General features: G+C 36.6%; 2 protein-coding genes across 10 annotated transcripts; one reads left to right on the top strand and one right to left on the bottom strand.

Moving 5' to 3' along the window:
* Positions 1 to 1,199: 1,199 nt before the first annotated feature.
* Positions 1,200 to 5,752, bottom strand: LOC114473170 (zinc finger protein 79). Its single transcript, XM_028462601.1, has 2 exons — positions 5,490 to 5,752; positions 1,200 to 3,997 (listed from the first exon to the last, which is right to left on the bottom strand). Exons 1-2 carry the CDS (start codon positions 5,680 to 5,682, stop codon positions 2,469 to 2,471), a joined length of 1,722 nt encoding a protein of 573 aa, XP_028318402.1. The 5' UTR covers positions 5,683 to 5,752; the 3' UTR covers positions 1,200 to 2,468.
* Positions 5,753 to 7,377: 1,625 nt separating this feature from the next.
* Positions 7,378 to 26,854, top strand: LOC114473555 (PH and SEC7 domain-containing protein 2). 9 transcript variants are annotated; one of them, XM_028463254.1, is made up of 17 exons: positions 7,378 to 7,485; positions 9,204 to 9,577; positions 12,124 to 12,722; positions 13,941 to 14,031; positions 14,167 to 14,479; positions 17,243 to 17,854; positions 19,620 to 19,700; positions 19,776 to 19,888; positions 21,163 to 21,221; positions 21,307 to 21,396; positions 22,164 to 22,207; positions 22,291 to 22,463; positions 24,126 to 24,196; positions 24,279 to 24,430; positions 24,509 to 24,653; positions 25,916 to 26,062; positions 26,163 to 26,854. In XM_028463254.1, exons 3-17 carry the CDS (start codon positions 12,276 to 12,278, stop codon positions 26,454 to 26,456), a joined length of 2,832 nt encoding a protein of 943 aa, XP_028319055.1. In that variant the 5' UTR covers positions 7,378 to 7,485; positions 9,204 to 9,577; positions 12,124 to 12,275; the 3' UTR covers positions 26,457 to 26,854. The 9 variants fall into 9 exon arrangements, with proteins under 9 accessions (XP_028319055.1, XP_028319056.1, XP_028319054.1 ...); XM_028463255.1 differs by having other exon boundaries at positions 7,442 to 7,485; positions 9,201 to 9,577; XM_028463253.1 differs by lacking the exon at positions 7,378 to 7,485 and adding an exon at positions 10,985 to 11,062 and having other exon boundaries at positions 8,925 to 9,577.
* Positions 26,855 to 27,578: the final 724 nt, after the last annotated feature.

A 27,578-nucleotide genomic window follows, 5' to 3' on the forward strand; every position in this document is an offset into this window, starting at 1 on the left:
GACACACAACATGGCTTTTTATATTGAAGACAAACTCTGAAAATTTCAGCGCTCAACGACTGACGACACTAGCTTGTATATTATTAATACTTTTGTTAAAGAATTAAAAAAAAAAAAACCTAAATCACTGAAAACTTTTTTTTTTTTTAAAGGCAGTGGGTGAAGATTACATGTATGCATTGTTACTTAATGTTCCTTCTTTTGTGCTTTATAACCTCTGTATACTGTGCAATAGCTACCTAAACTATATACTTTGTCCATTTATTTTTGTAAATTATGTTCAAGTTGTCTTTTTACTTAAAGTTACTGTTATATTGTTGAAGATTAAATCAAATATATACTGTATATATATATCTGTAGGTTTTAATAAAGATTTAAGACATACATTTCAAACCGTCACTAGAGCGTGTCAAGGCTAAGGATGTTAAATAATTAAAAATATATCACTTATCTAAAGCGGATTGTCCCTTGGCTTTTCTTAAGGTTGTGAATTTCCACACACTTAAGCGCACGTCACAGTTCAACCACAGTCCATCTACTCTAGTGCACTGCAGTGTGAAAACCTTAGATTAGAATAGCCATAAAACTGTTTTCCTGTTTAACTAATTCATATAAAAACACGTCATTTCCTCTACCGTTAATAATTTATGTGCTAGCAAAAGAACATGTAATGAAACAGAAACTTGTTCCTGGTTTGCATTTCTCTTTAATTTATATTCAGATCACACAGATGTCACAACACTTTTTCATAGCAACTTATGGACCAATTAAAAAAAAAACCATTTGCTGCAATAAACAGAAGCCGTCTGTTCATGAACATGAGATGTTTCCATGTGTAATAATTCATGAGTCAAATACAGCATTGATTGGCATGACAGTAAAATGATCACATTTGCTTAAAGTAATATTGTTAAATCAGAAAAATAAATAAAATCAATCAATATGTGCAGCTTGTTTTATTAATACATTAATTTTGATCAATTGATTGACAGCTGAGCAGCTAAAGCTTGAAAGAGCACACATTTACTTATAATAGTCTTTAAATTAGGAGAATATTTTGATAAAGCAGGAACAGAAGATGCATGAATACATATTTTACAAACGTAGCTAGAACCAGGGCAGACGATGCCATACTCTCAAGGCCTGTTAAAGTAAAACCTTTGTAATTCATTTAGGTAACAATCCTGCATTGACTACTGAGAGATGAGTTAAAAAATAACAAATGAAAAGCTTTCAAAGTAAATTAAATAATAAATTAGAATATAAGATTCAATCACATGTAATACATTAAGAACCATCACAAACAGCTTGACACGCAGGGCCTTATTTTGACAGGAGGCACAGGACATCTTTTTTATTTAGTATTTAACCATAAACACAGATGTTTTGCCCATTACACAGTCTGATCCCCTCATTAATACAAAGAGGCATTCATAACTGATATTAATGCGATACTAATTCTGCCTTGTCAAAATAGGGCCACCAAACTCTATCCTAGGCCTAAAAGACAGCAGTTAAATTAAATAAGGTTTCATTTATTTACTTTTCTTTTCTGGACGGTTTCATAAGCAGGATTTATGATGTAAAATGTTCCTCCTGGACGCTGGGTCATTCCCAAAAAATTTCAGGACATGCCGTGCACTTTGGTCTCAAAAAATTCTGAGTTTTTTTTTAACAATTGCTCCGTGATTGTTCAATAGGCAGACTGTACATTTTTAGTTTGATCGGATTAATACTTTTTGAGACATGGCCAAGTACGTGTCTGTTTTTGTGCGTCGTTATTTTTCTTCCCTTTTCAGCTTCCACTATCTCAGGAACAACAGCACATAGGAAACTGAAATTAGGTATAGTAATACAGCTCCACCTAAAATATCTGCTATACATCCTATCTGGTGGACACGCCAGCTCCTCAAAATTGGAAAAAAATTCAATCTCATCAATATCTACTACTTTTCTATTTATTTCTAAAGGTTAAGATTTATTAACGTTTAATTTAATTATGTTTTTATTAATCAGACAATACGTTGATATATCTTAACTTGTCAAAGAATGGCTTTTCAACTTACTACTTCAAAAATAAAGCGGCATGACTTTTTTTTAACGGACTGAGGCCGTTCAGTCTGACTTTTATTTTGTGTCATTTGACGAAGGTTATCCTGGTACCTCACTTTGAGACCTGATGATGTCCTAAAATGTACGGTAATATGATGTAGTTCCTGAGATATTAAAAGCTGAATATAGAAGAAAAATAAGGACGTGTGAAAATCGACACACACCCCCCTCACAAAATTGTCCATACCTCAAAAACTATTGATCTGAGCAAACTAAAAATTTACAGTGTGGCTAATGAATAATCATAGAACAATTAGGAAAAATTTCAGAATTTTTTTTACATTGAAGTGCGTGGACCATTTGTTGAAATGACAAGAATGACCCAAGCTCTCATTCTGAGTCTTTAAACAACGTTCCTAAAGCGTTTTGAATCCGAGTAAATCTGTTTCCAACAGCGTCTCCGATGTAGACGGTGGTGCTTGGTTTGTTTCAGTCTCGCTTGGACTCAGTCGGACCGCTGCGTGCGTCTTGGTGTGTTTCCTTAGCGACGACTGGTCCGTGTAGGTCTTCCCACACTGACCGCAGGTGAAGAACTTCTCCTTGGTGTGGACCAGCTCGTGTCTCTTCAGGTGACCCGACCTGCTGAAGCTCTTGCTGCAGTACGAGCACACGTACTCCTTCTCCCCCGTGTGAGTCCTCTGGTGGAGCTTCAAGCTGCTGGCTACGGCAAACTTCTTCCCGCACTCGTCGCAGCTGTACGGTTTCTCGCCCGTGTGCATCCGCATGTGTATGGTGAGGTGGCCCGTCTGGCTGAAGGTCTTCTTGCACAGCTCGCAGCTGTACGGTCGCTCCCCAGTGTGGATCCTATAGTGGGTTTTAAGGTCACCCAGGCCGTTGAACCGTTTCCCGCATTGAGCGCAACCGTGTGGCTTTTCCCCCGTGTGGATCCTCTCGTGAATCCGCAGATTCCCAGCGTTGCTGAAGGTTTTCCCGCACCCCTGGCAGCTGTACGGTCTCTCCCCCGTGTGAGTCCGCAGGTGCACCTTGAGCTGGTTGTGCTCGCCGAAGCGTTTCTCACAGAACGCGCAAGAGTACGGTTTCTCGCCGGTGTGGGTGCGCTTGTGCACCCTTAGCTGACTAGCGTGTGCGTATGTTTTGCTGCACAGGCTGCAGCTGAACGGCCGTTCCCCCGTGTGGATGCGCTTGTGGCAGTTGAGGAGGTCGAGGCGGCTGAAGCACTTGCCGCAGTAGCTGCACCGGTGAGTTTTCTCTCTGCTGTGAGTCCTGAGGTGCAGGGTCAACAAATGTGGTCGGCTGAACGTTTTCGGACAGGAGGGGCACTGTAAAGGGCTGGGAAATCTTATTAGGTTCTCATCTATAGCAGCTGAGTCTTCCTCCCTCGGCACGGCCACTTCAGGCTCTCCTACTTGTCCGGTTACTGCAGCAGGGTCTAGGTCAGATTCTGGGTAGCATCCCAACACGTATTCCATCAACTGCTTAGAGAAACTCTCCCCGTCTCTGTACGACAGCGACCCATTCTGCTCCTCCTCCTCCTCTTCCTTCGTCTTAACGGTGGCATTCATTTCCTCAAAGTTTTCCGTTTTTATCGAATCCACCGTCAGGTTCAGAAGTGCCGACGGCTGTGAGAGGTCGATGGCGACGCTTTCCTCCGAATCTGGTTCTGTTTTTACAGATATCGAAGCGTTTCTAGTTCCATCCACCTCTGAGGTGTTCAGAGCCGACTCGTCAACCATGTGATCGGCAGGTGTGTAAAAGGATGGAGTAATGATCTTCCGGAGCTTTACTTTATTCTTCCTCTTGAAGATCTTCTTGTCACTGCTGCAGATGGACACTTTAAACGTGGCCTTAGTCGAGCTGAGAGGATGATCCGTCGGTTCTGATGGTACCTCCTCTGTAAGTTCTTGTCTGCAAACATCTGTAGAAACTGTAAAGTAAATCAATCACATTATTTTAATTTGTGAAATTCTAACGATGCTCTATTTAAATCAACTAACACGGGCAGCATGGGTTTATTGATCATAGCTGATTCCATTTGTGGTCAGTGTTGTCATTTGCAACTGTTGCTCAAACACATTAAAGTTAAATCTTTTATAAATAAAATGTAGAAATATTGAGGTTGTTTGATTTATTATGGTTTGAACATCTTCAATCCTTTAATTTTAATCAAATTATGACATATTTCCCTTAATTAAATAGAAATTGGTAAAAAAATTCCAAGTGACGATCATGTTGGGACTGATATCTGTCACTTATTGCTTGGATATTTTCAGTTTATTACATATTTTGTATTTCATGCATATGTGCAAGTGCAGACTAGGGCACAATGTTGTTAAAATTGCACATTTTCCCACATAAAATCTGTGGCCCACTTGAGAGCTAACGGCTGCGTGTTTGGCCCCTGAACTAAAATGAATTTGACACCCATGATCTAAATGAAGACACAAAAATGTGCATTTATTTGGAAAAAATTAATACACAGGTCCATGTAATCACAACTGGACCGCTGAATCAGTGCTTGTACTTAATTTGGAGGGGATTTTGTTGAGTTTTTATCTTTTAAAAGCAGCGCCCTATCAGATATTATAGTTTTAATTAGGCCTTGGGACTGTGGGTACGTTTTCCGGACCTTTTCTACATAAGCATAATGTGCCTGTATTTTCACCGTGTCAGGACGGCCAAGTGGTCTGAGGTGCCTGACTCAAGGATTCTTCCTTCTGCTGCCGTGAGTTCGAATCCCACTTTTGTCATATATATTTTTTTCATTTTAACATATTTAACACGGTAAATTCCACCTTTAAAAATACATATAAAAAAAAAAAATGAGGGTATTTCCTGGGTTAGGGCTGAAATAAAAGGGTTAGCGTGGTAGCTAAAAATAAATGAGCTAATATGAAACTGATGGAACTTTCAGTCACGTGGTGCACCTATCACGTGACCTAAACTGGCCAATGAGAAGCGCTGCGTATGCATAGACTTGTAGTCAAGCCACGGTCTTTTAAATCATCTTTAAGTTTGAACATACAGGTATTATGTTGTGTTTAAAATCAACATTTATAAAAATGTAAAGGGGTGGAGATGGTAAGCTTTGCTTCTTCCAGGTTATTCTACAACTTACACTGGGCTTTTTCCTTCACATATGTTGCCAGTATACAGTATATATATATATTTGTGTGTTTATTTGAGATAAATAAATAAACGTACATGTGTGAGCTGTTTGTAGTGCTTATAGTCATATGTTGGACAGGCTTTAACTAACATAAAACATACCAGCACCAATAATCAAAGTGTAATATCTAATCAATACACGTTTTTCAGATAGGCACATTACAATGACATAAACCGTTATAGAAAATTGTGTTTTACTCCTACACTGTCAGTCAGTGGTAAAATGGAGAATAATCCAGTGTATTTATTACCTGTGGACAAACCGGTGCTGTGGGTCAACAGGAGCCTCTTCAGGTCCTGGTTCTCGGCCTGGATCCTGCTGATGGTTCCCTGGTACTCACACACAGTCTGTTCTACAGACACCAGGATGTCACTGACCGTAGCTTTAAATATTTCATTTAGAGAAGATTCTAAAAAGGTCCTCAGGTCAGTGGACGTGGCCATTCTGAGAGGTTATTTATGGTTATTTAACTACATCAATAATAAGAAAGTGCAGAAGTACAACAGAGACAAAGCAGACCGAGAAAGAGGAGAAGACTGAGAAAATACAGCTTTAAAGGTTTAAAGCGCCCCCAGTGGACAGGAGGTCTAACTGCCTTTCTTTCTTTCTTTCGACATAGTATCTATTTTATTTTTATTTTTTTAACTGTATATTTGTATATTTCTTTCTTTCTTTATAGTGTGTATTTATCACATACATACTTTCTTCTTTCGACCTAGTATCTATTTATTTTATTGTCTACTGTATATTTATATTTTTGTTTTTTCATTCTTTATAGTATCTATTTATTTTGTGAACTATTTGTTTATTTATTTATTTAATTCTTTTAACAATCTATTTATTTTATTGTCTACTGTCTATTTATATATGTGTTTCTTCATTTCTTTATAGTATCTATTTTGTCTACTATATGTTTATTTATTATTTATTTAATTCTTTATTGTATCTATTTATTCTATTGTCTATCTACTGTATATTTTTACTGTATTTTTTTTTCTTTTGGCATAGCATCTATTTTATTGTCTAATGTTTATTTATATATTTGTATCTGTCTTTCTTATAGTATATATTTATTTTATTGTCTACTATATATTTATGCTGTATATTTCTTTCTTCTTTCGGCATAGTATCCCTAGAAAGTTTTGTCTACTCTTTCCTTTTTTCTGCTGTATATTTGTATGTTTTTCCTTCTTTCTTGCATCATAGTTTTTATTTATTTCTAATGTTTACTGTATATTTATATTTTATATTCACTATCACATTGTGAACAGTAGTTATTGTCTGATATGAGAAATAAAACCAAGGGTTTGTTCTCTGCATCAACAGTTTGATATGTTGTGATGCATTTGTTCTATTTTAATGTATATAAAAATGTTTTCTTCTTAAGTTCAGGGTTTTATGTTCAACAGACCAACTTAGTTTTTTTCACTCTATTCATGTTTTTTTATTTTTTTTATTTAGCATTGTTCCATTGACAACAAAAAAGTAAGACAAAGAAATATGTTGATGTAATTTATTTAAATTTGATTAAATTACATTTTACTGAAGTCTATTCAAACATAGAGCAAATACATGAATCTTTTAAATTATACAGTATATTCATATTGAAGTTGGTTTGGACTATACAATTTGTATATTTTACTTATTATTATCTTGTTTTTTTTGGTTGTCATTTTGTGTATTTTTCTGTAACTTTGTGTGTTGTCATGTTGTGTATTTACTTTAGTGGCCACAGGAAATTAGTCTGAGGGCTGCATGTGGCCCCCCAGTTTACTATACATAAACAATAATTACATATTTCATAACGGAAATTGGTAAGTTTGTAATAAGTAGTAAAAGTTAATAACAGCCAACCACAACCCCAAATTATATGATTTATATTTATTGTACGTATGTTTATTGGGATGTTTTTTTTCTTCTTTTATTGTGAATTAAAATTTTATTTTTGATTTTCTAAATATTCAAAGCCTTTTGTATTGCTTCCAAATGTATAAAACGTTCTATAAGACATAGCATGACTTGCTAATTTGCTAAAAAAAACAAAAAAACAAAAACAAAAAAAAAAAAAAAAAAAACGTTCGAGCGTGTACAAACCCCGTTGCCAGTTTGGGCGGTTTGCCGTCCTCGGTTTGCCGCTTCACACGCATATAGCTGATCTTTACATTTCTAGCGGGAAATCATCCGATGTATATGGCAACCCTGGCTCCGAGCATCTCCGTTTTCTCGGATGTTTTCATAAATGAAAGGTAGGTTAATTCAGAATTTAAGCATCATTTAACGGACTTTTAAACTAGTTTATTACAAACACACAAGATACAATTGTGCTCACTGTAATTCGTGATAAAAACGGTGCCTGTTTTGGCAATAAAAATCCGTGAAATGCCATCATTGTGTGGTTAGCAATAACAGTTGAGTTGGTTGCAATTGTTAGCATCGTAGCTAAAAAAAAATCTATATATATAATGTAGCTCGTTTCTGCTGCAATATTTAGAAATACAAACTTTTAATAGCTATTAAAGCAATTTTTTTAATCTAACAGACATGATATTTACATCATAGTAAACCAGATACAGGCACTGGAATTAATTAAAATTCACATGGCTTTAGTTCACATTTCAGAATCAGAAATACTTTATTTATCCCAGAGGAAAAAATACTTTGTTACAAAGGCTCGAGAAATAAACACTAAAACAAAGAGAGAAAAACGTACGTAATTAAGTAAAAGACTGTTAGTTAAATAAGGATTAAATACAAATGCACACATCACAGTAGAAAAAAAAAAAAAAAAAAAGATAACAAGAAATATAATAATGATACAAATATAACACACAAATATAAAAGAATCAAAACTTAAAATTCAAATTAAAAATTTAAACCCGTTCGTGATTAATATAGTAAGCTAATAAACAGAATTGTTTGTCAAAAAGCCAATACTGATCAAAACACATCAGTCAACACTAGAGCTGGGCAATATATCATGATTTAAGATATGTTGTGTTTTATTTTTTGGCGATATAGAAAATTACAACATCGACTATATTGATATATATATATATATTTATTTATGTTTTATAGCTTATTTTGTCTTAAAATACGTGTTTTAGGAGTCACTGCTTTCACAAGTGCATGAAAAGATCAGTTAAACGGATTTATGAATGCGTTCTAATCCAGACCTTTATCTAAACAAGACACACTACAGAACTCACTCACACATACTGTCCCTTATCGAAAAAAAAAAGCTAAAACTGACAAACATTGTGCTACTTTTTATTAATAAATGTGCCTGTGTGGCATTTTGCATCAGTAAATTTAATTCAGAATTGTCTTTCTGGTCAGATTTTATTAATTATGACTTAAAATTATCAAGCTTTATATTGTATGTTGCATTTTTAAGAAAAAATCTTGACATATGAGTTTTGGTCCATAATCAACTCTGCTTTCTTGGTGGATTTTTATTTTTAAACTGCTGTATAAACTTGAGGTAAATTTCCTTTGACTAGATTTCCCCAGTTAGCCTTTTTTTTTAAGGGTCATACATCACCAAGCAGATGATTAACTTGACATACTGGTTTGATCCCAGCCTCTTATGACCTGTAATAGAGTAAGTATGCAGTATAATTTCATGTGTCAAGCCTTCAAAGCATATTTCCTTGTGCTGTTGTGAGCTGGCTGCTGTTTTTTCTGCCCACACGATGGCAGAAAACCAGTGCAAAGAAAAAGCAGCCAATGACTTGTGAAACAGAACATTAGGGACGCCGTCTGGTTTTACCACATCCTTCTGTGTTGTCATTTGCAGCAGGAATGAAGTGGAGCCACTCCCCTTTCACCTCGCCTCTATGTGTAGGCCTGCAAGCCTCCAGGGCAATGGTGGGGGGGCGTGGCCTCTGGGCTCTCAGGTGTCTTTACAGATACTTACCAATCACAAAGGATTTTTCTTTTTGCTCCTTTTTTCGACACTCAGCAGCTCACTCCTGAAATTTCTCGAACGGAGGCGACTCGAGGGAGGCTTAACTTCTAACCAATTTGTCTGCAATGAACAGGAACCATAAGGAAAGGACCTGGTCCACTAGAGGACGTGATCATTGGATACTTGTCTACATGAGGAGAAGCTGAAGGCAGCCCATGTGAGGTTTGTTTGCTGTGCAGCAGGCTCAAACACAGAAGGAAAGGGATTACTTTAATGCCTCACTGTGTGTCTGCTGCTCTTTGAAACTCGTGTAAGCCGCCAAAAAAAAAAAAAAAAAAACCCAACGTGGGTCTTTTCCCTCCCACAAGACTTGACTTAAAGCCTCACAAGCGTGCTGATCATATGATGCTGCTTTTAGACACCCAGAAGGGGTAAGTCACGTTTGTCAGTCCAAAAAAAAAATAATTCTGACTCACTCTTCTCTCTTTTTTTTTTTTTTTTTTTTTACTGAGTTAAATCAAGTAATTATTGCATAGGATTGCACAACTGTTCTTTCCAACGCATCGCTGGTGTTCCTCTTTTGTTTTCTGTATGTACATGTTTGCACTTCTCCTTTGTTACTGGGTTTAACATCCTCTTGACTCTGTAATGTGCTATGTAAACCTTCCACCCATGGCACAAAGCTTCACTCTGTGTTTTTCACTTTGTCACACATTTTATTTGTGTGTGTTTGTTTCTTGTTTTTTTTTTTCCAGCTTATTAACATTTTGACCTTAGATATCCTCACAGATTTGACCTTATTCAGAATCAGAAATACTTTTTTTTTTTAATCCCAGTGGGAAGTTATTTGTGTTACAGAGGCTGGAGAAATATTACAAATAAAAAGAATAAACAGTGAGTATTAAACAAAAGTGCACACATTACTGTAGATTTAAAAAAAAAAACAAACAAGATATAATAATAATACAAATGCACAAATACTGTATAATACATATATATATATATATATATATATATACATACAAGAATCAAAGCTGTCGGGTTACAGTGATGAATTGTCCATCGCATTCAACAAAAGCAGTAAAATAATAGTTTTCTTATGCTAAATATGTTTTTGATTTCACAGTGTAACTAAACGCCAACTGTAATTTTGTACCTCAAAGACTGTAACTTTTTTCCCCTTCGAAGTAGGGGTGTGCATCGCCATGAATCTGACGATATAATATGATTCACAATATATAGATACAGTATATCCTGATATTCAACAATAATTACAAATGTCCCCTTTGCAAGTGCAAATGGTATGAAATACAATTTTTTTTTTTTTAACTTGTGAGAACAAGTAAACGGTAACTAACTGTAATTCAAGTACCATTATTAAAAACAAGTGGTATGTTTATCAAACTGTCGAGTAAATTTTTTTTAAAAAGTTACATTTTTGCTTCTATAACAGATTTTGATTCTGTTAAGTTCTTCAGTTATTTAAAAAAGCAAAAGCATAGTGTTTTATGAAAATAAAGTGCAATCAACTTCCAGGAGGAGTGAGGTAGTTTAACAAGGTCTGATGTGGTTCATTGACACCTAGTAACTGGACGTGTACGTACTATGCATATGCTAGCGCAAATAAATAGATTTTACATTTGAAAACATAATTTAAAAAGTCGATTTGGAAATTTGTTATGGATTGATACGATGATTGCGCGGTGAAATACCGAATCGATTTTCTCTTACACCCTTACTTCGAAGTAGGTTAATTGTTTAAAAACCCTTTCAAAAAGTGTTATTTTTGTATTTACCAAAAACAGTTTGAGTTGATCTCTAATGTTAATTCTGTGCAGAAACACTTGTTGCAGGCTGACAGGAACTGAGAAGTGAAAACCGACACAGGAAATGTCTGCCCCGGATGATGGTTAGATGTGAGTCAAAAAAAAAAAAAAATTGAAATTTAACTTCAGGAGAGAAATCGCTTTTGCTAGAGAAGCAGAGAGAATGACGATGGTAAACTTAAAAGAAAAATAAATTTTTAAAGATGAGTAAGCTGTTGTTGCCTGGTTTGTTTGGGGGAAACGCTTATTCAACGTCAAATTAAGTGCTTTTTGTCTTATTATTTAATAATATGTTAGAGTTTCATTTATTCAGGAAAACGTTTTTCAGGTAATTTGATCTCCATGTTTCAACTGTCAACTGCCAGTCTTATTCAACGGCGTCTGCTGATCGCTTTGATGTTTCCTTGACATACCATTATTCAAAAAGAAGAAAACATCAATGTGATCAAGACCTCTGAAGAAGATCAAAGTGAATTTGACAAAAAAAAAGCTCGTCTAAAAATGAAACCTTAATATATTATTAAAGAACTTGCTGGAATTATTATTTTGTGGAAGTCAAGGAAAACATCAAAGCAATCAGCAGAAGCCTGTGAAGAAGACGGCTGTTAACAGTCGAAACATCTCAGGAGATCAAAGTAAATTTGATAAAAAATGTTTTTCTGAATAATTTAAGCCATAACATATTGTTCAAAAAGAAGACTAAAAGAACTTGCTGGAATTATTATGCGGAAGTCAAGGAAACATCAAAGCGATTAGCAGACGCCTCTGAAGAAGACTGTCAGTTGACAGTCGAAACTTGTCAGGAGATCAAAGTAAATTTCATGAAAAATGTTTTTCTGAATAAATAAAACCTTAACATACAACTTCAAACTGTACTTTACTAGTACTCTACAGATTTAAGTTTTAGAAGAACAAACGGTTAAAATCTGCTTCATCTGTGCCGAGTTTAAATAAGGTCCACATCCTTAAAATAAGTTCTTCCTCTTTGAGGCTCGCCAAATATTATTCCAATCTAATACGCAGTACATCACTGTTGTTTTATAATTGTATTCTAGGCCTTCAAAATGTTTGTTCTTTTTCTCTACACGTGTGTGTGTGTGTGTGTGTGTGATTGTTTATTGTTCCTCAATTTCCCTTTTTTCTTTTCCCAGATATTTAGATGGCTTCACTGGAATTTCTACTTTACTCAAGTTCCAACAAAACAAACTCCTTCCCCCGCAGTGGGGCGTTGGTTCCTGAGAGTATTTGGACCATCAGCGTCATTCCTTTAAAACCCATAATTTGAAGTGAATCAGGAAAACAGATGGAGGATAAAAACTTCCAGTGGTCACCAGTGGTGGACTCGGAGCAGGAGGACGTCAGTGGAGTTTGGAGTGAGAAGCAGCAGCAGAGAGCTCAGAAACCTGGACCAGACAATGGTGTTAGCTTTCCTCCAATCACTGAGCAGAAACCTGTGGATGAAGCAGAGCAGTGGCAGCAGATTTTTTGGCCAGTTACCCCAGTTATTGGCACTGGTTTCCAGATTTCCTCCGCCACAGTACAGTGGGACATGCCTGGTGTCTGTCCAGAGGCTGAAGTGCTGGAGGAGTGTGAAGGAGCCAGTAGAGTGACAGACCTCAGCGACACTTCTCAGTCATTACAAGAGTCTGAAACTACTGCAGAGTTTTTCAAACAAGAAAGAGAAGAACGCGTCAGGTTTGATTTGCAGTCTCTGAATTCTCATCACCAGTGGACTGGTATTCACCCACAGGTAAGAGGTTTAAACTGGGATCAATGATAGTGGTGTAAATCAGGGTTTTTCAACCTTAAGGGTCACCAGATGCCTTCAAGAGACATTAAGAATATTTACTAAACCATTTGAGCTAATTTTTGCTTATTTTTACTCTTTTTCTGCAACTACACCAAACCTGCCATATTTATTTTCATCACTTTTTCTTTAATGCATTTTTGCTAAATTACCCCCATTAAATTTCAATGCCTTCTCTGCACATTTTCCCACTTTCAAGACATTTTCTAGACTTTTAAATCCTTTCCACCACTTTTCACACCTAATGTCACATATGTTGACCCATTAATAGTTTTCCCACCATATTTCATACTTATTTTTGCCAATTTAACCACATTCATTGTTGTCAGGCCCAATATTTGCCAGTTTAAAGTAATTGTTCCAACTAATTGTTCTAATATTGACACTTTGAACCCTTTCCACCACTTTTCAGACCTAATATTGCATTTGTTAACTCATTGATATCACTTTTAACCTCTTTTCACCATATTTCATGCTCCCATTCCCCCAATTTCTGCCACTTTTAAGCCAATATTGACACTTGGAAACCATTTTTACTACTTTTTTTTGTCCATTTTTGGCCACTCTACTTTGCAGCTTTTAACCAATTTCTGTGGTTTTTAAAATCTTGTTTCACCACCTTTTCCACCATTTTTGGTCACTTTTAAGCCATTTTATTTCTGATTAAAAACAAGGGTTTTCATCTTTGAGATGACTATATGATATGGTGCAAATAATAAACTTCCTGGATAACAGTTGATATTATTCAGATAAATAAATAAATGTGGTTATCAGACTCATAGAACAATGGAGCATCATTTTGCTGACTTTATGGATGGGCCCCAAAAATATCTCCCCTTTATTCCCCCTTATAGATGACCCTGTCTCCACCCTGTCTGTGTTAAACCACCTTCAGGTACAGTGGGGGTCCCCGGTCTCTGCCTCCTTTATTTTGGGGGTCGTGGGCTGAAAAGGTTGAGAACCACTGGTGTAAAATCACTCTTTATGTCTCTCTGGTTTCTTTATAATAATGGCTTTTGTTTTTTGGTGGATTTAAGGGGCTGAGCAGCAGCAGCAGGTGGGATAGAGTGAGACTAATGCTAGTCATATAAGGCTCACGGTGCTGCTGCTGCTGCTTCTTTCTTAGAAAAACACCAGAAACCGTTTGCTTTGTTCCTACAGTTCATGTTTGCTTGTCTGTGTTGCAATTTCCAGCCATGTGCAGATGTGCAAGAGGAAGAGTCGAGGCAGGAGCTGTTAAACAGCAATGGAGGTTTGTTTCACTTGGGTTGGCTTTTTTTAATAAGACGTCTCAGAACAAATGCTTTTCCCTTTGCGGTGTGTGAGTTAAGATTTCTGTTTTGGTGAGTGTTTTTTTTTTTTTACCACTTTCTCTGAAATCTTCCAGATATCTCACAAAGGAAGGAATCTATGAAAGTGAAGGAAGGCTTTGAACCAACGCATCCTGCCCTGATTCAGAGTCTGAAACAAACTATTGTGGCCATCTCAGAGGGTGAGGATGAAGAGAACGGCTTTTCAGATGTGAAACCAGAAGAGGAACAGGAGGAGCCTTGCTTTCGGCGTAGCTGGCTGCAGGACGTGGAGCAAAAGCAAACTGTGGTTAACGGTGGAACGTCGTCTAAAGAGACACACAACGAGCAGAGTGAGATCATTGTGTCCAGCGATGAGGAGGCTAACAACGTCAGCTGTCTGCGAGATGTGTGAGTACTACAAACGGGGGCAGGCTGTGCTTCCATTCAACAGTTGCTACGGTTACATGGACACAAATATTCAGATACATTACAAACACTAAACAGAGTGTAAAACTATCTTCAACCATTCTTTTGTTTGGGTGTAAACACTCCTGAACTCTCTCTGTGTTTTGATTTCACATGGTAATGTAAACCAGTGTTTGGTGCTTGGCTGTAAAAAGCTGTTCTGTGTTTTGTTACCCAACACTTACGGGTTACACACCTCTAGCTCTCATTCCACTACTTTGTTTGCTAATGTTTAAAATCTGGGACGAGATTTATTACCACTTAAAACGTGATAAAGTCAGCCATATTTACACATTACATTACATTAAACACACATTAACCGAACTGCCACTCCTGGTGCTATTTAACCAGTCATTCAGACTTCATTAATTATTATTTTTAATGCAGTACAGGGTCATATGCAAGGAGAGACACAATAAAATAAAAAGTTAAAATTATCTACGAAATCAAATGCAAGTAAGTCCCTGTTAATAATCTGACTAAAAACAGACTACCATCCATTTTTTGACCCATTTGCTCCTTTTTTCAGGATTGCGAGGAAAACTGACTATAATACTAATTTAAAAAAACAGTTAAACCCGAGCACTCAGAGAGCGCAAACAGTTAAGTGTCAAAAATCCACTTTTCCAGATATTGGCAGTTACAGTATCTGGATGAAATATATTGGCGTCTCGGTTTTTTTTATTTTTTTAAATTGCATTAAAATATGCAATCCAGATCCGGTCCCGATATAACTCTGTGAAATAATCAAAAAACCAACATGACATAACTGAGTCAAATTTCATAAAGATCGGTCAACTAAGAATCGAGATATGATGAATTTTTGAAATTTTGCCAATGATGAGGGATAGGGATTTTTTATTTTTGAAACTGATCCAGCATCAGTATATTGTTCTGGATCTCCTCCAAACTGTAATGGGATCTTCTCTTGGCTCAGGTCTATTTTTGGTTAAAATGTTGTTAAAATCTGCTCAGTAACTTTGACGTAATCCTGCTTCCTTGGCGAAGTAACAATAACCTGACTGAAAACAGACGGCAACAAAAAAAAACCCCAAAATTAATAGTTCAAAAGAGGTGAAAAAGGTTTAACTATAAATCCTACATCAGTGGATGAACTGAAACAAGGAGAAAAGTTATGTTTTCATATAAAAAAAAGGTCAGAGAAGCGGACTTTGATTGGATGGATGTGTGTTCAAATCTCAGGACTGCCTTCTCCACTACATTAATGCTCTAAAGAGATCATAGGGGGTGAGGTAAGGAGAGATTTAACGAAACAAAAAAAGGTTTTTATAATGAACTTTGAGTCTAGGCAACGAGTACAACTGATTGTTTCAAGGGTTTTGTGATGATGTCACACAATGACACAGTTTACTGAAAGTTACCAAATATTTTTGGTTTCATTCATTTCTCAACATGACACATACACGCACACACAGGAAATATCAAAGGGATGTTCGTGCAGCTAAGTTACTGCAGCATTACTCACTCAGTGACGAGACATTTCACCCTCAACACTACAATGTTTTTCTTTGTTTTGTGAGGTTGTGCAGACACCATGTTTCATTAAAACGCCTTGGAAACGTAATGTGTTAAGGTTGCATTTATTCAGACAACCTTTTTTCAGGAAATTTACTTTGATCTCCTGACATGTTTTGACTGCCAACTGTCAGTCTTCTTCAGAGGCATCTACTGATTGGTTTGATGTATCTCACGCCCAGAAATGACTCATCAGGACACCTGAAAGCAATCAGTATATACTTTGATGCTTTCCTTATGAAATAACTCGTAGGGATACATCAAAGCAATCAGTCGATGCCTCTGAGGAAGACCGACAGTTAACAGTCGAATCATGTCAAGAGATTAAAGCAATTTGTAAACTAAATTTCAAAGTAAGTTTCCTGAAAAAAGTTTGTCTGGATAAATGAAACCTTAACTCGGGCTGCTCGACTATAAAAAAAAATAATAATCACAATTATTTTAGTCATAAAATCACGATGATTCAAACGATTGTTTGTCAACCAAAAAGTTATTTATTTCTTTTGTAAAAAAAAAAACAAACAATATAAAATAAATTCTTTAAACATAAATTAAATCCTTCAAACACTAAAATTAAGTATGTTCACTTTTGCACAAAACTAAGTAAAACAAAAAAATGATAAAAAAAAACATAATTTCAATGCAAATACGGAAAAAGGCGCAATATATTGATAAAAATATTATTCAAGTATGTTCCCTTTTGTAAGAAAATGCAGTGGGTTGCAACATAATTTCAAGGGAACTACAAATTATGAATTCAAGTATGTTCACTGTAGTATGAAACACTGTAAAATATATTATTTGAACACTTAAGCATAATGAAAGCGCAACTTGAAAAAGTAAAGTTTGTTTTATTTAGCAAATAAAACATGTGAAAAAATTTTTATATATAAAATACATTTTTTTAAATAATAGTTTTTTCACAATAATGTTATTTTTGTAATCATTAAGTGTAATATTTTTGATCAATTGCACAGCCTTAACTTTAACACATGATTTTAAATAAAAAGACAAAATGCTGGAATCATGCCTTGAAAACATGACCCAGATCTTTAAGAAGTGTGTAAAAATAGAGTGAAAGCAGATTACTCCATCTTGGTCATGTGTAAACCTGCTAATTGTATTGTTTTTTTACAACAGGCGTCTTTGTTGTGTTTATTCTCCTTGTAGGGGGGGTCCTCCAGAGCAAACTGACAAACCTGGGCTGACCACTAAACCAGGAACTCAAACCCGTTTTCCAGATACTGAGTCTTCTAAGAAAAACTGTTTCTCAGAGGATAGAAAAAGTCCCACAGGTCCAAGTGATAACCTACATATGTGTACGGATCAGTCAGGCACCAGCAGTGATGGAACAACAGTGCAGAATGCAGAAAACTCTCACGAGAGCCCAGAACTGACTGAGAACCAGGAGGAGGACTGCTTAACACACAAAGACCGTAACCAAAGGTCTTCACCACAGCTGCAGCAGCACAGGGAAGAAAGGGCTGCACACGTCTTAGCGGAGGAATCGGAGTCAGCTGAGATGAAGCTAACGGAGGCTTCAGGTACACCCGAGGAGCTACACACGGTTTGTGTCAGTGAAGAGGACACCTCCAGAGTCTCAGAGCTCCCAGACTCCAAGGAGGGAAATAATCCACCGATGGAATCAAACGGAGGAACGACCAAACCATTAGAGACCAAGTCATGTCCCAGTAACAGAGAGACGGCCCAGCATCTCGCTCAACGCCTCTTCCAACTGGACGGGATTCAACGTGCAGACGTGGTGAAGCATTTGGACAAAGAGTGAGTACAGATTACAGAAATATACATCACAATTATTTTCATTCAAATGTTTGGGTGTTTGGTAACACTTGACTTGAAGTTTTATGCATAAGGCTGACATTACGCTGTCATTAGCAAAAATAAAGGCTGTGTTGTTCGCTAAATTATGACACCTTTGGAGCTATGTTGGCACTTTTTGGGTTAGCTGCGATTTTTGGCCCATTTTGAGACGATTTTTCACCCGTCCGTCAATTTTTGGGATCGGGCCAAGTTTTGACTAAATTGTGAGCCGTGCATCGTGTAGTATACAGTACATGGGGGGTCACGAGAAGAGATTAACACACGAGTCATGACCAGCTGCCGATCAGCAATCATATGGTCGCAGGAAAATCAAACCTGTTTGAAATCCTGGTCACTCCTCCTGAGTGTATCACTGTTGAAGCAGTGCTACGAACCGGCTTATCTCAAACTCTCACACTGCCCATGCACGAACACTGTAGGACCGCTGTAAAATTGACGGACCGTACTACCCACGTCTGTCCAGCCAATTCCTGGTCCATCACACATCGCCACCTTTTCTTTTTTAAAGCTACTTTTGCTGAGATTTGCGATTGTCTATCCATTTCCGGGTTCTTCTTCTTCTTCTAATTTTTACCTTGCATTTCTGAAAACAAGACCCCAATGTGTAGTGTATGAACGTACAGCAGTCAGATCATGTCAGAGTGTTTGTCTGTATATATATATATATATATATATATATATATACACAGTATATATATAGCTTATTTTGTATCAAAATACATGTTTTAGGAGTCGCTGCTTTCACTACATCTCAGAACAACGTGAACAGTGATTCCTAACTCAGATCCACCACTAAACAAGCCACACTACAGAACTCACTCACACGTGCTGTCCCATAGAGGAGAAAAAGCCAAAAGTAAGAACATGTTGTGCAGCTGTTTGTTAATAAATGTGCCTTTGTTGCATTTTGTATCATCAATTTTTTTTACCATGAATTGTCTTTCTGGTAAGACTTAGTTTGAATTAAAATTGAGATTTTTATCGTATATCGCCATTTTGATAAAAAATATTGATATATAAGTTTTGGTTCATATCGCCCAGCCCTACAGAGTGCACAACTATTTTCATTCAAAACGTTTGGGTGTTTTCACATGTGTGGGTGTGATGATCTAATTTTACAAACTTCATCTGTTGTAGTGAAAGCGACTTTCATGGCTGTTTTCAGTATGGGCGTGCATTGCCATGAATCTGACGATATGATTCCCAGTTTGCATAAATCACGTACTATGCATATATTAGCACAATTAATTTTTTTTTTGTTTTGGTAAAAACATTATTTAAAAACTCGATTTGGACATTTTCTGGATAGATACGATAATCGCGTGGTGAAATGTCACAATATATCGCCAAAATTAATTTTTTTTCTTACACCCTATTCAGACAGTATTTCAGTGTTTGATAAGGGAAAAAAAGTTGAATGTCAGATGATCTCACGTTTTCAGTATCATTTGATGATTTTGTTGTATATGATGGTGTTTAAATAGAATTAAATTGAACTTAAAAAAACAACAACATGGCTTCAAATGTGGTATACTCATGTTTTTCTACATTTGTACAGAGTTTGTTCACTTAAGGCATTGACAAATGTCCTGCTGATGTACAATCAGGGTGTTTTTTTTTCTATCATGCAGTTCATTTGAAGCCTAAAGGGAACAAATGTCTCCCTGCTGTTTTCTAAGGAGTAAAATTTCCTGTTTGTGTTTAGCAACGATTTCAGCCGTGCTGTTGGAGAGGAATACCTCAAGTTCTTTGACTTCACCGGCCAAGACTTGGATCATGCCCTCAGGTAAGCGTCAAGGAGGAGGAGCTTGGATTGTTTACAGCAGTATCTCTTACAGTCTCCTCCCCCTTTGCCCTTTAGATCGTTTCTGAAGGTGGTGATTCTGATAGGAGAAACACAGGAGAGGGAACGCGTCCTGCAGCATTTCTCCTGCCGTTTCCATCAGTGCAACCCCGACTCTTTCCCTTCTTCTGGTGAGTGTTCATATTACAATGCATACATACATACATACATTTTAAATACAAGACCTCAATATTCCTCTTTTTTTGTCTTTTTCCTTTTATTTATTTATTTTTTTCAAAACCGGGTTGTATAAAATTAAAATGAGAAATACTAATAACAATAAATAATAGAAATAGAATAAAATAAAAATTATATAGACACATTACACACTTTTCCAGGGAGGCATTCCGCTAGTTTCAATGTGTTTTCTATATCTAATGTCGGGGACAATCTGTGCTTCTCGTCAGTCAGTCCTATTCCCACTATTTTTCATCTTGTCCATAAATATAGAAAAGAATAGAAGCTTTTTATTGTTATTGTAAAACATATACGACGAAATGAAGGTGCTCTCCAAGAATGAGAAATGAGGATTGACATATGACACACTTAAATAAAATATTGGAAGAATAAAATGTAAATACATAATACTATAATATGACCTATTGGTCAGATAAAAGGAGACTCATTTTGTCCACATCCTTGTAAATGTATTCATTTGTAAATTAAGTGAATAAGTATTTTGATTTCCATTTGATGTTTTTCAATCACTGTGTGTCGACCCATTGACTTATTGTGAGAAAATCAGGGTTTGTTTACTTCTTCTTTGCTCCCGTTACCATTATTCTAAATAACAGTTTATTCAAGCTCCCCATCATACAGTCATCTCTTCCCAAGAAAAAAAGTTTTAGTGATTGGGTAACTTTGTGTTAAATATTTCCCCCATTATTTTGTGTATATCACACCAACATTTCTTCAGCCCCCAACACTCCCAGAACATGTTGCAATGGTTTGCTTCTTGATCCCCTGAACAACGCCAGCGTTTAAAGCTGATGTCCAGAGTTTCTGAGAAATGTATGTTTATGTATCATAACTAGTCTTTTACTATGGTCTACTGCCGGCCCGATGCGACCTTGTTATGTTTATGTTTTGCGATGCACGTGCAGAAAAGTAGAGGCGTGGCTTCTGGTAGATTGGCAGAGGCAGGGGAGGAAGTGGAGCGGTTTAGGGCGCGGCATCGAGACGTTTCTCAGAAACTCCGGATATCACTTTTAACAGTTTTCCCTGTATAATGTGTTTTTAACTTGGCTGTGATGAAACATTTCCATGTAAACTTTAGCCTCATACTGTGTGAGTCCTTTTCCATGTTGATTCACAATAAGTCTGTTATTCTGGTGAGTGTTTATCTAGTGTCGTCATGATCAAAGAGCTGTTGTGTGATGTCATGGCTGCTTTGTGTCGCCCTCAGGCTCTGTGCTGTCTCTGACATGTGCTCTGATGCTGCTCAACACCGACCTGCACGGACAGGTGGGACATTTTCCCTAATGGTTGAACTTTATGATCGTGTCCGTCACTCACATGTTGTTTGCATGCATTTTTTTGCTTGTTGCAGCACGTGGTTAAATCCATGTCGTCCTCCAAGTTTGTGTCCAACCTGGATGGGATGAATGAAGACGGAAACTTCAGCAAAGATCTGCTCAAAGTAAAACCGCCCCAGATTTCTTTCTCTGTAGCAAATGATGAAGAAGTCTGTCTAATTCACATGTGTCAAAGTCAGGGTCCAGGGGCCAAATCCGGCCTTTTGGAGCATCTAATTCGGCCTGCAGGAGAAAGACAAAATGACAGAAAAAACATGAATTATTGTGTAAATTACAAAATAATTGTAGATATTGTTGTTGATACAAATTTGCACATTCCTTCTCCACCTCCTTCCATTTTCCTACCCTGACTCCCTCTTTCCTGTTCCCTTCCCCCTCACTTAGGTATAACATTGCCCTCTCTTTTTATAATCTCCCTTTATTAAAGTGTTTCTTATCCTTCCTTTGGGATGGCTGGTGATGGTCATAATTATGCAATACATTAAATTAATTTATTCAATTGCAAACAAAAAAATATTCCCATGCTTGTATCAGTCATGTTTTCATCTCAAATTGATAGAAAAATCCATTTTTTTCCAAAATCCTGCAAATTTACTCATGAATCTACAAAAATAGATATCAATTGTTCGTAATATCAAGGAAATGTAAGTGAATTTAAGTTAAAGGTCACTTAATGCTCGGATATTTTCAATCTCTAATACTTTATATGTAATTTATACCAGGGAGTGCAAACTAGGCCACATGAATGTTGAAATTGCTCTATTTCCCGCCCTTAAATCTGTGGCCCACTTGAGATTAAACTGGTCTATATTTGGCCCCTGAACTAAAATGAGTTCCACACCCCTGGTCTCATCTTTTACCCTTCTTCCAGACGTATTACAACTCCATAAAGAACCAACCACTGGAGTGGGCTATGTAAGTTACCCAGCATCATCTTTGTTCCTCTAAGAGCAGACTCGCATATTTCAACATCACCTTCAATCCCTGCTCTGTCACAGTGACGAGGAGGAGCTGAAGACCTCCATGGTGCAAGATGAAAACTCAGGGGAGAAACCTCCTCTGCGCTCCAAATTCAACCCTTTCCAAGACGTCCCTCAGGACAGAAACGCTGCTGTTCTCAAACAAGGGTTCCTGCAGAGGAAGCTCCACGCAGACGTGGACGGGAAACGCAGTGAGTTGGAATTTAAACAATGGGACAGTTTTGTTTATTAATCAGAAATAGAGTTAAGATGGTTTAAGACATTTTACATTTGGATTTACCTTTTAAAAATGTTTGGATTCTGTTGCTTTTTTAGGAACTAAATCCTGTTTTTAACATTACGTTTTTATAGTGCAGAGCAATGTGGATTCCAATTATAGAAATAAACTTCATTAACAGGTAATAATTAAAGAGTGCCTATCAATGAAGTAAATCACGACCCATCAGATATGGCTTGATTGTTTTTTAAGAGAGACTTGAATTAATTTTTTCCCCCAAATCCATTAAAGCATGTGTCAAACTCAAGTTTGGCATTTTAGAGCATCTAATTTGGCCTGCAGGAAAAGTAACAATGAATTATTGTGTGAATTACCAACTAATTCAAATTAATTTTGTCTTCTTTTTGAAATAAATATGTTAAGGTTCCATTTATTCCAACTTGTTTTTTTCAGGAACGATCTCAGCCCCTCCAACCACACAAATTCAAGCAAACTCCACAATATTTGCAGGGATTACAGTTTTCCCGTGCTTATATCACATTAAGACAGCCATTTTTATTGTTGAAAGAACACCCATGTTTTCCAAAATCTTGCAAATTATCCCTAAATTAAATTAAAAAATGGTAAAAAAATCAACAAAATTTAAAAATAATTTAACTTTATTATGGATATTGTCGGTGCATTACGTACTTTACATTTCATTTATACATAAGCGAAATTGATCATTTGTAATCTGTAGTCTGTGGCCCACTTTAGATCAAATGGGTCCGTATTTGGCCCCTGAACTGAAATGAGTTGGACACCCCTGCATTAAAGAATCCATCCTTGAGATGATTCATTAATTTTTTAAATGTTAATGCTGGTAGGTGAACAATCTTACAAAGGCCTAAAAAGACAATAGAGAGACTATGGCTGTGTCAGAAATGCCAACTTCTACTCTTTCCAAGTCTGACGAAAAACAATAGAGAGACAGTTTATTTTTTTGTTACAGCTAACATTAACCTGAAATGGAAATTGTGAATATTGAACTGGTAGCACCACCACAGGAGAGACATGTAGCTGGAAATCTGTCCTCCCATTAAGAGTGAAGAATCCCACATTGAGTGATCCTTAAACCTAGAACAATATCGCTTAAATTAGTAACACCATCACTAACGCCACCCAATAAAAAGTTATTATCGTCAAAATATATCAAAATATGATAATACACGACAAATTAGACTTGTGTTTTATTTTCAATTATGCCACACCTAACAAAATGAGAAAAAAAACTACCATGGGTGGAATCAAAATATGTTAACCAAAATTACAGAAAAATTAGGAATGTATGAACTAAAAATTCTTTGGAAAAAAATAATGAAACTGGAAACTTGGTCGTTGATTGTGTTCTAGTGGAAAAGCAGCAAGTGACTGTTTTTGGGCCTTGCAGATTTGTAGGGAAAAAAAGATCTAAAAGAGGAATTTTCTCAAAACAAAAGGAAAGTCAAACAGAAACAGGAAGCTTAAATTTTTCCCGCCCCGTATGTATTGTATGGTAGATTCGTTTTTACTGAAGCAGATTGAAACAGCTGATGCATTGGTAAATATTTAGTATTAGTCATTCATGTGTTTTGTGTCACTGACTGTCTCTTTGCAGCTCCCTGGGGAAGAAGAGGCTGGAAAACCTTCTATGGAGTATTAAAGGGAATGGTTCTGTACTTACAGAAGGTCAGTAACTAGTAACCACAGATCAACCACACAGCCTTATTGATCACACGTTGTTTACCTTTTTCTCTCCTTTGTTTTTTAGGATGATATCCGCAGCGAGCAGCAGCAGCAGACGAGTGAAGACGTGGTGAGCGTTCATCACTCTCTGGCTGAGCCGGCGTCTGACTACACCAAGAAGCCCCACGTGTTCCGTCTGCAGACGGCCGACTGGAGGGTTTTACTCTTTGAGGCCTCGTAAGTCACGCCAACGTTCCACACAACGTTCCTCTGTGTAAGACGTGTCATAAGCAGAAGGCTCTGTTCTTCACTCAGGTCCAGGATGGAGATGAAGTCGTGGATTAATCGCATCAACTTGGTTTCAGCTCTGCACTCGTCTCCTCCGTTCCCAGCCGCTGTTGGCTCACAGCGGCGTTTCTGCAGACCCATCCTTCCTGCGTCGCTGTCCCTCCACCCTGTGGTACACCACACTTCTAACCTGTCTGTGTCATTTTAATCACCAGGAAATGGTGAAACAAGATTAAACATTTCCTCTACAGCAGTAGTTCTCAACCTTGAGGTCGCGAGACAATGGGAGGGGATCGCCAGATGCCTTCAAGAAACTATTTATTGAACAATTGGAGCCAATTGTTGCTTATATTTACCCTTTATCCGCAACCACACCAAACTTGCCATATTTGAACCTATTTATAACACTTTTTTGTACCATATTTTTAATGCATTTTTGCTATATTGCTTCCATTTCTGCCTCATCTCCATCAAATTTCAATGTCTTTTTGCACATTTTTTCCACTTTCAAGAAATTTTTGATACTTTTAAACCCTTTCCATTACTTTTTACACCTAATGTTGCATATGTTGACCAATTATTATCACTTTTGCCACAAACATGATTTATAATGCTTATTATTTGCCAGTTTAAACTAATTATTCCTACAAATTAAAATACATTATCCAAACCCCACCCCCCCCCATTTCTGCCATTATTGACATTTGGAACCCTTTTTACCACTTTTTCGGTCCATTTTTGGCTACTCTAATTTGCAACTTTTAACCAATTTCTGTGTTTTTTTAAAATCACATTTCAGCACGTTTTCCACCATTTTTGGTCACTTTTAACACATTTTATTTCTGATGAAAACACGAATATATACTATGGCGCAAATAATAATACACTTCCTGGATAACAGTGGATATTATTCAAATACATTAATACATGTGTTTATCACAGATTCATAGAACAATGGACCATCATTTTGCTGACTTTATGGATGGACCCCAAAAACCTCTGCCCTTTATTCCCCCTTATAGATGGCCCTGTCTCCACATGACTGTTCTTCAATGTTCATGTTTCTGTGATATTAATATATTATGTTTAGTTTTTTAATCGTGCAAAATAGATCAATAATTTAAAAAAAATCTAATTTTGGGAAAAAAAATCTAATTTTAATCAGTACTTTTTTGATTTTATTACTGGACATTTCAGGCGACTCCACATAGGGTCACGACTCCAAGGTTGAAAAACCCTGCTTAACCCTATGAAGCAAGTTATGAATGTTTTTCTTTTCTTTTTTTTAAGCACTTACAAAATGTGTAATTTATTTTTTGGTTTTTGTTCCAGGTTTGAGTTGTGGTTCAGTCTTTGATTCATTGTCTCTCAATGTATGTATTTAGGAATTCTGTACATACATACTGTATATTTCTTTACCTATTTTCTGACCAGGAGCATCAGATGAAGTCTCACACAGGAATGCTGGAGTCCTTCCAAGCCGACCTGTCCCAACATCAGCAAAGCACAGTCGACGGCAGGAAAACCAAAGCAAAGGATGTGGAGGAGCATCGCCTTAGAGCCGAATACCTGCAACACGAGGTGATAAAAAAACACTTTTTTTTTTTTTACAGATAAAGAGTTCATCTAAGATAATAAGACACATCTGTGACTGTGGTTTGTTTTTTTTATAACCCTGCAGGTATCTCGGTACGAGACATACATGCAGGTCCTGGAGGCCTGGTCCAGCCTGAAGGAGACGGATACTGCTAATAAAGCTAAGTTTTGCACAGCAGAGCTGAACCTGTTTGATAAAGCTGTTTGCACAGACTCGGATGATGAAGGTGAAGGTGGGATGAAGAAATCCCACTCGAGTCCTTCACTGGAGCTTGAAACTGGAACTCCGACCATTGTCAAAGTTAGACGCAACATCTCAGAGAGACGGACTTATCGCATTCCTCGCTGGACTAAAGAGAACAAGGGACAAGATCATTAAATCCTGGAGGACTTTATGTTAACAGTTGATCTGGGCCTTAGAAGTGTTTTGATCGTTTGCACTTTTACCAAACAAGCCTCAGGGAATCCATGACTAGTATTTCAATCCACAGAAGAAAAACGTGAAAAAAGAATGATCTATACAAAGTGGAGCTGATTTATTTAGTCAGAATATCTGGGTTATTTTTTAGTTGTCAAAATGCTGCATTTATACTGTTGAACAGATAAATGCAGCATTAAGATTGAAGCCACATGAGTATGCTGTTACACAGGATATCTGTGGTCACAATGAGCTTCTCTGCACTGATACTGTTTGTTTCCGATGCTGTAGTTGTATGTTTTAAAGGGCAAAAAAAAAAATCCATTTCATTGTTGAAAATAAACGGGAACGTTTCTGAAGGAAAATCTTTGGGTCATTTCTATTACTGTAACACATTTCAGATTTGATAAAAGGCACTATATAAATCCAATGCATTATTATTATTTATAATTATAATAATTGTTTCGTAAGCCCACACGTTTAAAGTTCAACACTTATCATATTACACATCAAATAACATCACGTTTGGCTCTCAAATAAATGAATTATAGTTTTGATACCATTAGCATATTAATGAACGAGGCATTAAACGTAGTGCAATAAACTATAATTATAATAATAATAACATCGAACCCTAATCCTGTCAGAATAAAACAAACTGCAAAAGCAATTTTAGTGATGTTTTAGTTTTGTTTTTCCTAAAAACGAAAAACCCAAATCATGGTAAACAGTTTTTACCAGTTACCTTACTTCTGTACGGTGGTTGGGAAGTGCAAAATACATTTACAAATACCACAACAAATTTACATTTTTGAGAAAAATACTTGTACAAATTGAATTAATTTAAATTAATTCTGTATTTCTTAGTTTGTTTTGACCTTTTTGTGAAAGCGTTGCGGTAATGTATATTTGTATTCAAAATTGTAACTTTGTTGTGTCATTTGTAAAGGTTTTTTTTTGCACTTCTCAGCCACCGTACTTTTGGTCACAGGATATTTATTAAAGTCAGACTACAATGTAGCTTACTGCTATTCAATGTAGTATAAAACACGCATTTAAACTCATGTTGATTTCAAACTAAGT

Source organism: Gouania willdenowi, chromosome 12 (assembly GCF_900634775.1).
Source record: "Gouania willdenowi chromosome 12, fGouWil2.1, whole genome shotgun sequence".
NCBI lineage: Eukaryota > Metazoa > Chordata > Actinopteri > Blenniiformes > Gobiesocidae > Gouania > Gouania willdenowi.